The sequence below is a fragment of the Equus przewalskii genome, chromosome 14, assembly GCF_037783145.1.
Source record: "Equus przewalskii isolate Varuska chromosome 14, EquPr2, whole genome shotgun sequence".
In the NCBI taxonomy this organism is placed as follows: Eukaryota; Metazoa; Chordata; class Mammalia; order Perissodactyla; family Equidae; genus Equus; species Equus przewalskii.
The window spans coordinates 71,588,634-71,601,429 of record NC_091844.1 but is presented as its reverse complement, the minus strand read 5'-3'; the positions used below and the strand labels follow the sequence as shown (position 1 = coordinate 71,601,429).

General features: G+C 54.2%; 1 protein-coding gene across 3 annotated transcripts in view; it reads left to right on the top strand.

Moving 5' to 3' along the window:
- KLHL29 (kelch like family member 29) overlaps window positions 1-12,796 on the top strand; it is a 180,068-nt gene that overhangs the window by 101,137 nt on the left and 66,135 nt on the right. For 2 of the 3 annotated variants that reach the window (XM_070574336.1, XM_070574337.1), the window contains one exon: window positions 11,832-11,973. In XM_070574336.1, the coding sequence (XP_070430437.1) occupies window positions 11,832-11,973 (142 nt within the window). Of the gene's footprint in view, window positions 1-9,292; window positions 10,102-11,831; window positions 11,974-12,796 lie in introns of those variants that run through there. The other variant, XM_070574338.1, reaches the window with a different exon arrangement.

Here is a 12,796-nt window from a genome sequence, read left to right as displayed (position 1 = left end):
TGGGAAGCCACCTGGCGTGTGCTCAGCCTAACTGCATGAGGCAGGGCCTGCAACTCACTCCATTTACTGGGTTGTTTAGGAGCAAGCAAAGGAAACTTCTCGTGTCTGCATATTTAAGTGCTTTTATTAAGTGGAACAAGCTATTTCTGAGCACAAGAGTAGCCAACAGCCTTAGAGGAAATTAAAATGAACCATGACAATGGAAACTTGCACAGGGGCACGGCGGATTCCTCGGAGATAAATACAACAAGGCTTTCAACAGCATTCGGGAAAGACTAGAGATCATGGAGATTATGTTGTGAGAGAAAAAAGCAAACCATCAGAAAATTAGAGCTGGTGGGAGGGCCAGCCGTACGCTGGTCAGGCCTGTGGGTGTCGCTCCATTAAACACTCCAGGGTCTGGTGGACAAGGCGGAGCAGAGAAACCACAGGCAGATAGAATTTCACTCAATTCAGCAAGCATTTTCTGGACAGCCACTGTGTGCATGCTGTGGGGGTGCAATGGACTGAACTGTGTACCCTCCCCCCAGTTCATATGTTGACTCCTAGCCCCCCTTCCTGATGGTACTTTAGATGGGGCCTTTGGGAGATAATTAGGTTTGGAAAAGGTCAAGAGGGTGAGGCCCCTGTGATGGGACTAGTGTTCTTAAAAAAGAAGAGACTAGAGCTTTCTCTCTCTCTGCCATGTGAAGACACAGCAAGAAGGCGGCCATCTGTAAGCCAGGAAGAGTTCTCACCAGAGCCCAACCATGCTGGCACCCTGATCTCAGACTTGCAGCCCCCCCAACTACAAGAAATAACTGTCTGCTGCTTTGTCACCCAGCCTAGGGTATTTTGTATAACAGCCCGAGCTGACTAACACAGTGCAGAATGGAGATGGGCACCCAGACCTTGGCCTCAAACTTTTGGGCCTTAAGGGTTATAAACTGGCACATCTAAGGGTTCAGTAGGCATTGGCTGTCGTAATTATGAGTCTGATTCCTCCATTAGCCTGTGAGCTCCTCTAGGCCACAGGCTATTCATCGTTGTGTCTCCAAAACAGGTTAGCTTCTCAGTAAGTGTGGGGTGAATAAATGAATGAATGATATAGCTGAGCCCATGAGCCTCGGCACAGAGGGATGGAGCTGTGGCGGCCAGGCAGCACCGCGTGCAGGGGAAGGGGGGCAGCCTTGGCCCAGGCAGTCTGGGCCCCTGCTGAGGAAGGGGCATCAGTAGAGGAGGGTGTTTGTCTGGGACCCTCCTCTCCCTGACCCAGGGATCCACGGCAAGCAGCCCCATCTAGGAAGCCCCCACGCCATCTCCCAACTGTCTCCATGGTGAGCCAGGTCCAGCTGCCCCAGGAGTTGGTACAGCGGCTGCTCCATCCTCTTACAGAGCAGGGCCAGAGCCTGACACTGCTCTGTCACCCACGACCCTGCTCCTCCTCCAATGTCACTCCCAAGGGCTGGAAATCTATGTCTACCCCAAGAGGGCCGCCTCCCTGCCTCTCCCCGCCCCTTCCGCCACCTCTTAAGGAAGGACTTTACCACTTGCCCCGCTTGCACCTGGACCTCCAGTGAGTTAAGATAGAATCTGTCAGCCCAGCAAACTTTCCAAAGCCTAGAGAGACATCCTAGTACTGAATGACGCCATTTCCTTTAAAAAAAAAATTGCTTAAACCACTTCAGTTCTGAACTAAGGGGGCCGAGCTGGACTGTGGCCAGAGGGCATGCCTCTCTCTCAGGACCCTGCCTGGCTGCACGCTGCTCTCATGACAGACAGCCTGAGCAGGCAGAAAGCAGAGAGAGCACCTGGGGCTGGGAAAATGTAAACTGAGTCCCTCCTTGAATGCTTCTGGAATATTCCACTGCAGAGCTGATCATTCCCACCAAACTCCCAGCCCCACGCTGCGTCAGAATCTAGGCTGCGGTCCTGAGACACACACTCGGGCGCTGACTTGCTTCAGTGAGTCTTGAAGTCCTGGCAGGAAAACTATTTTAGCTCCTTCAGCTGTGCCGCCCCGTCTGAGGAGCCACCTCACAGCGACATTTGTGCTGCGTTGTTTGTTTCTTTGTCCTGCCTGACCTCAGGGCGACCCTGCCACAATCCTCTCTCTTGTTAGGCCTCTAATGAGGTCGCCGAAGATGTCTGTGTCAGGACCGTCTTGCCGGCGTGAGAGTCAAGCTCTCAGTTGACTTCACGCTCGAGAGTCAGCTGTGTGAGTCGCAAGGCGGAGGCCTTCAGAACTCAGAACTCCCTTCTCGCCGGCGGCCTTTGTCTGGAGTCAAAAACAAGGCATGTTCTGTCAGGCCCATGACTCAAAAGGTGGGCCTTAGGGGTTTTAATGGGAGTGTTAGGTGTTTGTTGAAGAAGGGACCCCAAGGGGAGTCACAGACAGTCAGCCTGTACTCATTCTTGGGGTTCTTCCTGCCTCCGGGTGGGGCCTGCACACAAGGAGACTTTAGTTAATCCTAGAGTGCCCTCTGGGAAGGGCCTGGGAGGGCGTCGTGGGGCAGAGGGACCAGGCCAGCCCCTGGCCAAGCCGTTCTGACGAGCCGCTGCTTCCCTTGGGGTGACTGGAAGCCATCTCCAGAAAGGCCTCCTGGTTCAAAGTTAATATTCGGTGCTCAGAGTCTAGGCCTCTAGGGCCAGGCTGGATCAGCACATAGTTCAGTGACAGACCCACACGTATCCACACCCACTCTTGGCTCAGCCGCCCTGCACAGAGGACTTTTCCTCACCAGGTTCACTGAGGATTTCAAATCAGAGAATAACAAAGGCTCCCGGACACGGCTGTTGTCTGATGTGCATCTGTGAGTCTGCAGCTGACCCTGGGAGGATGGACGTGTCATAAGCTCTGAGGCTGGGAGGTCGAGGGGTGGTCCCAGAGTCACTGCCTGCAGGGCTGGGATTCGGGAAATGTCCCATCAAAGACCGGAGCAGGGCTGCCCTCGCCTTGCCCACCTTCCCGCCCACTTTGGCGACAAGAATGAAGATGGGTCCCCTTGCTCTGGAGGGAGCTGCGTTGTCACCAGTGCGGAGGTGAGCGGGAACAGGCAGGGCGGCTGGGCCTCTGAGCAGGCCAGGCAGGTTACAAGGAACACGGCCGTCAGGGGAGCTGTGAGGGCCGACTGAAGGGGGGCAATGAAAGGCCCATCCCAGCGCTGCGAGCAGGTGCCCCTCGCTCTCCTCCTCGTCCCCGTCCGTCCGTCTGGGCCACTCGCTCCCTCACATCACAGGCGTCTGCTGAGGTCCAGGCCTGCCCTGCACCTTTCAGCAGAATGAAAGGGAAACTGATATCAGAGGGGAGCTGAAGCTCAGGAAAGGGCCTCTTTCTTTTCAAAGACTTTCATTTGTGTTGGGCTTTTTTTTCTAGGTGATCTTATTTCAAAGCCCCTTTGAAAATTTTGTGGGTTTTGTAATGGATGAAAAGTTACTTGGAAATGGGACTAAGAAGTTTTCAGTTGAAAGTTGTTAGAGGAAAGTTAAAAGCTTTGAGTTGTAAGGTTCTGCCAGATTTATCATTTCTTTTGTCCACAAGGCCCATCCATTGGGAGGGGATTTGGAGGAAGGGGCTGGGGGCCTGGACAGGGCACACGAGAGAGCACGGTACAGAAAACCAGCCCCAGCCATGGTTGCTGTACGTTTGCAAGGGGGGCCCATCTGAGCTGAACTTTCAGCAAAAATGTCTCCAAGGTATAGACATTGATGTTAGAAATGGAAAGAGCAAATCTCTTTCTAGAATACTATAGGAAGCTGAGTTCTATCAAAGACAATGGCTACCGCACAGATGTTTCATATCAGAAAAATAATTATGAAAGAAGATGGGGCCCAAATGGACCTGAGAGAGAGAGAGGGAGGGCCTGGCATGAGCCCTGGGGCATGTCCACATCGGACAACTGACAAGAGAAGAAGCCAGTGAACAGCACAGAGAAGGAGCTCCAGAAGAGGGTTAGGTAGAAAACCAGGAGAAGCATTGTTACAGGAACAGAAGGGAAGGGAGTTCCGGGAAGGAGGAAGGAGGAAGCCAGTGTGAGGAATCAGAGAACGAGGATGGGGAAATACTACTGGATTGGGCACCAGAGGTGACTGTTCATTTGAAGGGGATGGTTTCACCAAAGCAGGGGCACTGAATCCCATGGAGGGCATGACCACAAAAGAAGGAGAGAGGGTAGATGGATGCTGGAATGTCAGCTGAAGTGGTCACACAACAATTTTTCAGTCCCCGTGTTGGAAAGCCAAGGGGAAGGGGCTGATGAAGACGGAGGGAGAGGAGGGGTAGGGTGCTAAAGACAGAAGGGATGGGAAGGGTGGACCCCACAGCACATTGCCAACTTTGGAGAGGGGTGGAGGTGTGGTCCATGCCGCCCTGGTCTGAGACTGAAGAACTGGCCCCATTGGAGAGGCCAAGACCACACTGGCAGGGGTTGGGGGCACATATCAGTGGTGGCTTAGGGTCTACGGGGTTTAAAGAGTGGGAGAGATAATGATGGAAGCCCAGTGGACCTGGCTCCCCAGCCCCAGCGCGATATCAGGGTCAGAGCAGGAGGCCCAGTTGGACTGGACATATTGGGGGAAAGGGAGGCCATGGCTGGTGCTCCTGTCGGCTCCAGAGGAGGGGCTCTAAGTGTTACCCCAACAGGACAGTGTGGGCACAGCATTGATATGGCTCAGCCTGTTTATGGGGCCGTCAGCCACAGCATGGGTAGGCTGGAGAGAGGTGGCCTGGGAACATTCTGGCCATCAGAAAGCACTTCTGAGGGCCTTAGGATAAAACAGACCAGGGTTAGAGTCCCAAGTCTGGCACACTGTAGCTATTATTGAATTTCTCTGGGCCTCCTTACTCTCTCTGTAAAATGAAGGTGAGAACCCAGAACTCCTCATGAAAGGAAATCACATCATGCCCGTGTCTGGCATGTAGGAGGCGCTCAATAAATGTGAGCGGTTAGGATGGCGGCAGGCCAGGCAGCCCCATCTCATCTGTGTGCCTGCCATCCGTTCATGGTTGTGGCTTGTTGAGTCCTTATGGTGATCCAGTGACACAGAGGGCACAGGAAGTGGTTGGTGGTTTCAACTTAACATACTTGCAGATGACCCTCAGGGCTGGGCACAAAGCCTGGGATCTCAGGGCCAGGTTAGAGGCCGGCCACTGGCCTCTGCAGTTCCATCTCCCACCCCAGCACATGGCTGCTCTCACCAACTGCCCCCTGGGGTCGCTCCCTCCTCACTCAGCTCCCTCACCCCCACCCCTTCACATCCTCTGCCCCCACCCAGGCTCCCGGCAGGAACACTTGCCCTCCAGAGACATCATCATATTCTGTAATATGATTGGAATCTGAATATATATTTAAAATGACAAGATTGAAATTAAAATTTAAATAAAGAATTACTTTTCTGTAAGTTGCTCTGAAAGCAGTAATTTAGCAGCAAATTGATAGAGAAAGGTAAGCACTGGTCCTTTAAACCATCGTGCAGTTCCCCACATGCGAGCCAGAAGTGTCTCAATTTAACACATCATTGGTTAGTATTATTAGAAATTTCATCGGGCTCCAGAGCGCATTATGGCACTGCTCCGAAGGGGAGGCAGAGGGCGCCGGCCCGGGTCCACGGGCCAGAGAGGGCAGCCTCATTAATGCGGGCAGGAGGGGCCCCAGAAAGCCTCCCCTGGCCCCAAATGGGGATTTAACTGCGATTATTTTCTTCTTTGTAGTTCAGTAGCAATCATGATATGAGAACGGAGAGACCCGTAAATGTCATTTGCTCTTCCCAGAGGCGATGGATTTATAGCTTTGATGTCTGTCAACACATCCTTCTGACCCCTTGAAACCTGGGCTGGGAACAGGAGTCCATGAAGACAGTGTCACCAAGCAGCTGGCTCCCATGAGCCTCATGAGCAAGACCTGAAAACCTGTCCCCATCAGGACCTGCCCAGAAGCTTCAGTCCCTAGGTTCCCCACGTTCAGGCACAGGGGCCTGCAAACTTGAATGTCAAGACTGTCACTGCTGTCCAGAGTAAGGTTCATGGACACCCTGCATCACCTGATAGGCTTGTTAAAGATAGACATTTTGGGGTCCCCCACCCCAAATCTACTGAATCAGAAGCTCTGGGGGTAAGGCCCAGAAATCTGCATTCTTTCCCAAATTAGGTGAGAATTACGGGGAGTCATGAGACAAAAATAAGGCTGTAGATCAAACTCAGAGTCAGCCCCAGGTTACCCACTGCTGGCGTTCCCCCTGTGGCCTCTCAGTTTTCATCCCAGGCCACTTCTCACGCCCCACCCAGCCGGCTGTGCTTGCACTAACTTTAGTTGTAGCAGTTATGTAATTACAGTCCCCACTCTATTTATGCTGCCCCCAATCCGCTGTGGAACACAAAGGGATGCATATAAAACTGTTGCCTTTATATGTCAAGAGCAACACGCAAATGACTTTTTGATCTTTTGCTGGTTTGCAATGTACACAGTAGACTGTGTATCCCTTTTTTGGTTTTTTAGTGGCTTGAAACAACATTTTATAATATCTCACAAATTTGTGCATAAGAATTCTGAGAGGGTTTGGCTGAACCATCTGCTGCTTCCATGGTGTCAACTAGAGTCACTCGGTGGCATTCTTCTCTGAGCTGGTCTGGTCTGGAGGGTCCAAGAGACCAAGGCAGAGGCTGTGAGTTCTCTGATAAGGCTAGGCCCAGAGCTGGCAAAGTGTCACCACACTGTGGGGCTGTTCCCAGCCTGTGTCATCCTCGCAGATCCCTGGTGCGGGTATATCCCATCCCGCTGAGTGTAAATTCCTCAAGGGTGGGAACCAAGCCTTGACCATCACTATGCCTCCATGTCCCATGGTGCTTCTCGCCCAGAGTGAGCGTGGAAGCAGTGTCTGACCAATTAAACCAAGGTGAGGGCTGGGGGACTCTGGGCTCCCTGGAAGGGAGGGGCTCACTGCTACGAGGGACAGGGGCCGGCTATACTCAGTGCTGCTCAGCAGAAGGCAGTCCCTGCCAGCCCTTCAGCACGACACAAGTGACAAATGTCAAGTCTTGCAGGTTCTGGTCTGTGGAGGCAGGTCCATCCACGGGAGAGGGACATGGGTGCTGGCATTGTCACTCATCCAAGAGGAAGCCAACATGAACCACAGAAGTAGACTCTGGAGCCGGATTCCATCAAACATATCTGGGCTAGAAACGCACTAGTTGCTGCGGGGTCCTTCAGTGGCAACCTCGGCCCTAATCTGACTGCCTTATTGAGTCCTGCCTAGCTTCTGTGGCCCAGCACCAGCCCTGTCCGTGCTCGAAGCTCTCCCTAACTTCCAGGCTCCAGCGATATGCCTTCTTCTAACCAACTTGGGCAACAGTGGAAGTGGCTGAGTTCTGGTTTCTCCAGGCAGTCCCCCAACCCCATAGAGGCGGGAGTCAACCTCAGCATCCCACATTTTCCACCGCATTTTGCAGGGACGGGAGAGGACTGATACGTTCTCGTGATCAGTTGGAGGATTGGGGCGTTATGCCTTCGAGCAGCCTCTGGCAGCATCTGGGGCAATGGTGTTGGAGGTTCCCAGCATACGAGGCTCCCACAGTCTAGAAACCTCATCTCCCCAGTGAGGGGAATTCACTACATCACGTTTCCCCAGCGCACTGAGTATTTCACGTCTCCGTTCTGTTACTCACATTACGCATTCTTCTGAAGCGCGCTCCGCACATTCATGCACGCATTGAACCAACAGTGATGAATGCTTCTACTGTTGGCCAACTCTGTAGTTCTGAGATCCTGCCCTCATTCATTCATTTCCTGGGCACCGACACCAGGCCAGCACCAGCTGGGCCCAGCACTGTGCTGGGTCCCTGCCCTCATGGAGGTCGCCCGCCAGTAGCTTCTGGGTAGACAAATTATCAAAAAGCAGCCCCCCCTTGGCTGTTGCAGCCTCATGGGTGCACAGCCTGGTGAACAAATGGCGCTCTGTGGGAGGAAGAGTGCCTCTGTGGTGTCAGCCCCCTTACCCCCCTGCCAGGCATCTCGGCACCATGCACCAGCTGCAGCCCCACACACCTTCCCTGAGGGGAGCAGGGCCCCCGCCGCAGCTCTGTGGGTACCGTGTAACTGGTTCTCCCCAAGCGGGTAGAGCACAGCCCAGGGGCCCAGGGAGGCTTGTTGCAGGGTGGAGGGTCCCAGCCCCCAACCAGCAGGCGCGACAGCCCATGCTGCCGCCTCACAGAGAGCTTCATCCATAAAGGATCAGGGTCTTTAGTGTTCTTCAGTCACTGAAAGAAGCAGGATGCTGTCAGCGCCGTAAAAATGTGACCTTTGAAAATTTACAAGAGCTCGGGGTTTAAAAGCTGCTGCGTTAATGATGCATCCCATTAGCATCTCATTAAAAGGAAGCTGAGAGAAGCCTGCTCAGGCCGGATGATGGGCGTATAGGGCCACTCCACGGCGCCGGACAGGAGGAGGGCTCTCCACGTCTGCCTCTCTCTGCTGAGCGCCATCATGTCACAGGAGCAGAAGCATAGCCAGGAACGCTGGGGAAAGGCCAAATGTCTGCTTGGCTTCACTGACGTCCCAGACGATGGCAGTGGGAGGGGGCCAGAGAAGGCTCCCTGGGCCCTGCCTTGCTCGCCAGACCTGGGCTGTTCTCCTGGTTGTTTTCTGTGCTGTCTTCGTGTTGGCGGCCCCCTGGCAAGAAGTGGAACTCAGGGAGGCCTGGCATTTGGGCTAGGGGATGCTTGGACAGCCTTTGGTGGAGTCATGGACCTCTGGGGACTCTGGGCAAAGGCAGAAACGCTTAGCAGGAGTTGGGTTCAGAGCCAGAGCCACGGACCCACCCACGGTCCCCCCAGAAGCCTCCAGAACCTGGGCACGGTATATTTACTTTGGGCCTGGAGCCCTTTGCAGGAGGAGGGGCTCTGGTCAGGCCGAGCTGACTCACGGCAGCGGTTGCTCTGTTCCTCACCCTCCTGGGCGCCACGGCGCCTGCAAAGTGCACAAGCCGTGTCCATGTTTTTTCTGGAGGAGGTAGAGGAAGGAATGTTCATTTCATTATTTTAATAAAATAAATAAAAATTCCTGAACTGCAAGTCGCTCGTAGCTTCAAAAGTTGCTAGAGCCGAGAATAAGAGTGGCCTTATTTACCTTTCCTAAAGAAAAAAAAAAGACTGTTTTTTCTCTCACAACCCAACTGCTTTCTCGTGCATAAGAACTCGCTTGTAATACTCATGAAAGACACAACAGACAGCAGACCTGCTGTAGCCACGCCGAGTCGCCCCCTGGGCCCGCCCCTGCACCCCCAGCACCCCCAGCTTCCGTCTGGAGTCTAAGGCGGCTCCGCCCCGCTCCGCCTCCGCCAGGAGCAGCCGGTCGAGGTCAGGCTGAGTCTCTGTCATCGGTCCCCAGTGCCTTGGGCAGGGTCCGGCACAGAGCAGGGGCCCTGTGCTTTTTTTACTGAACGAACAAACTAACAACAAATGCGCAAGCGATCGAGCTGGTGGGAGTGTTTTGGAACCAAGGACCTAAGCAATGTTGGGAAAGTGTGCCGTTTTTCAAGCTCAGAAACTCTCCAATTTTAGGGCAAAAACTGGAAGTCCTGAGGCTTTACAGTTCAGAATCTGGTTACCCACTGTCGAGGAGGAGACCCCCACCTCCTCCATGGTGGCAATGGCTACTGTAGGGCCTGAGCCTCCGAGTTTCCAGAGCCCTTCCCTACTCCGTCGAGGTACCAGGCTGGGGCACGCCTGCTGATTCCGCAGGGGAGAAATGGCGACAGTAGGAGGACCCTGAAGACGAAACCTGCTGGTGGCCTGGGAGGCCTCAGGGATTCCCGGCCGCAGAGAGGGGCTGCAGCGCCCCCTAATGGCAGGAGGGGTTCTGTTTGTCAGTGAAGGAGATGCTGGTGGAGAGGCTCCGGACTCAGCGTTCAAACTTCACCCCCAAACGGCCCGGAATGGGACATCGCACAGGCTCCTTCCCCCTCGGATGCCCCGGACCACAGGAGAAGCGACCTCTGCGCCTCTGAGCCCACTAGCACCCCGGAGAACCTGGGATTTGAGGGGCCTGCAGACAGGGCACACGGGAAAGCTGTCTAGTTAGAGCACGCTCTGTAAGCCATGCTATTGTTCCGTAAATTCCCTAAGACTTGGTAAGTGTGGCTAAATCCCCAATCCCCCTCTCCCACCCTAAGCTCCCATCTGTCCCACAGACAGAAATGGGCAAGGGCCTCTGATGAGGAAGCTTGTCCGTTGAATTGTTCTTTCCTCAGGAGATTGACTCTTTTCCTTTGTTTCCTGCTGTGTTCACAGAAGCGAAGTATCTGAAATGCAGGCCAGAGATAAAGTGCAGCCTGATGCAATTAGCTCAGTGCAGCCTGCCGGTCCTAATGGGGGCGGCTCCCGCTCCTCCCAGCAGGCCCGAATGCAGGCGCTGCTTGTCATCTGCATTCTGCATCAAAGCCCCAGTAGGTGCCATCTGCCCTCCCCACCTGCGGGCACCCATAGTGAGCCTGGTGTGGAACCCGGAGAGTCCTGTGATCAGAGACGCCCAGTAGGGGGCGCTTCCCCACCCCCACCGACTGGGTCACTGTGTCAGCTTCCAGGAGAAGTTGGAGGATGGTGGCCCTCACCTGAGAGAGGCCTGTAGATGCCCCTTGAGCCTCCTTTGGCCTCTGACTGTCCCTGGTGGGCAGCCATCTCTGCTCTCTACCCACCTCACCCTTCATCCCAAACCTGGTTGGGCTCTGGCTGCACTCCTGGGAGCTGCAGAATCTTCCTGAAGCCACCTCTGCTGAGACCCACACTCCTCACATCCCAGTTATCCCAGTCCCATGCTTTTTGGATTTTTTCTTTTCGCTTATTATAGATAATGATAATGGCCCTAGTAGAAAATTTGGCAAGTACAGAAAAATGTAGACAAAAGAATAAAAGTTACTCATAATCCCCTCACCCAAGAATAACATCCCTGCTAACATTTTGGTTTTTTTCCCTCCTGCACATAGTGTTTTACATGATGAGGTTATATTTGTGTCATTTTATGTCCTGCTTTTCTCATTTAACATTATAGTATAAGCATTTTGCCATCTCATTAAGAATTCTTAGTAAACGTGATTTTTAATGCCTGTATAATATTCTGTCATAAGGCTGTAGCTCAAGGAGACCTATGCTGTCTTGATGTTTGTTTTCACCTTGAGGTCATTTTTTCATTAATCTAAATTAGAGAGTGAGATCCTGGAAGACAGAGCTACCTCTTCTTGCAACCAGGAGCCAAGGGTCCCAGTGAGGGTGGTCCCTGCTCTGAGCTGTTCTCCCACTCGTGGGTCTCAGTCCCCACCCTCCCCATGCCTCCTCTGTGCAGTGGGACATTTGGGGCCTCAGAGGCTGGTGTTGGGGCAGGATGGGGCCCGATGGTGGAGCTTTAGAGAGCCGTCGTCTCACGTGTCAAAGGGCCGAGCACATGGTGGCACTGAGTCTGGGCTGGGGACATGGTTGGTGCTCAGCACATGCCCATGGATGTTGTTGCAGTTTATTAATGATCCAAGGGCCATTACAGAACACTCTTTCTCACAGCGCAGAACACTTTCTTTTGTAATATAGCTCAGGTGGAGTGAGTGGCTGCAGAGGGTGGCTGGGGAGGCACTGGGTTGGGTGTTCCTGGGTGAGAGCTTAGCAGAAGCTGCAGCTGATAGTCCTGTGCCAGAATGCCCTGCAGTTCCCCCGTGGGACTGGCTGTGAGGCTGGGTCTTTGCCTCTGTCCCCACAGCTAAGGCAGCAGGAGCCCGGCTCAGGAGATAGGCCCCAGGACAGCAACCCTTGCCAGGGGTCCTGCCATTGTCCTTCCTTCTCTTGCCACTCACCTTTCTGTTCTGCTTCTCCCCAGGCCCCTGGCATCTCCAAAGCGGACAGTCAGTCCCAGGGACTCACGACCAGCATCCGGTGGGGGCAGACGCCCATCAATCAGTCCACGCCCTGGGACACAGATGAGCCGCCCTCCAAACAGATGAGGGAGAGCGACAATCCAGGTGTGTACTTCGTCGGCAGACAGAGACACCTGCGCCCAGGGCTGGGAGGGGTGTGAGAGGCCTCCTGGGTGCCCCAGCTCCTCAGCAGGTCCTGACCCATGGGCCCACAGCAGCCAGGACGTCAGGCTGTGTGGGGTGGGGGCCCCGTGTGTAATTCCCTGGGCGGCAGCTGCGTCTCTGCCCCTTTCTCTGCTGCTCAAGAAAGCATTTGGGAGGGCAAGGAGGGGAGAGTGGCTGTGACTGTGGGAGTGACTGTGAATCTGCTTTGTGTTATTCTGAATAGTCACTCCCAAACCTCACTATTCTGATTCACAAATTTCCCGTCACGCCTTCCAGGGAGGTTTTGCCTTGCCAATGGTTACATGAGAACTGGGATGCTCTGCCCCCTGACCTGGGGGTTCACCACCTCCCACAGTGCCCCAGACCTTCTCTGGACACCTCTGAGTATAACCAAAGCTTTCCCTGTGATCTCCCATGGGCCCCAGACCTCCCCTTAGGATACACAGGACACATCCTCTTGGCCCTCCACACCACATCCCTACAAGTACATGCAGACCCCACTCAACCCCACCCCAAGTCTCCTGCAGGATTAACACCCTAAGCCCTTCAGCCACGCCCCAGACCCACGGCTTCCAGTCCCTTTACCTCCCAGGGACTTGCTCCTCTCTCTGCCTCCCTCGGTGCCCAGAACCCAACACGAAAGACCCCTGTGTGGTCTGACCAGCACCTCTTTCCCTCAGCCCCTCTACTCTGATCATTGCAGCCTGGGATCACTTCTGCTCTGCTGGCAGCCACATCACAGCCTCAACAGTGAGACCCCAAG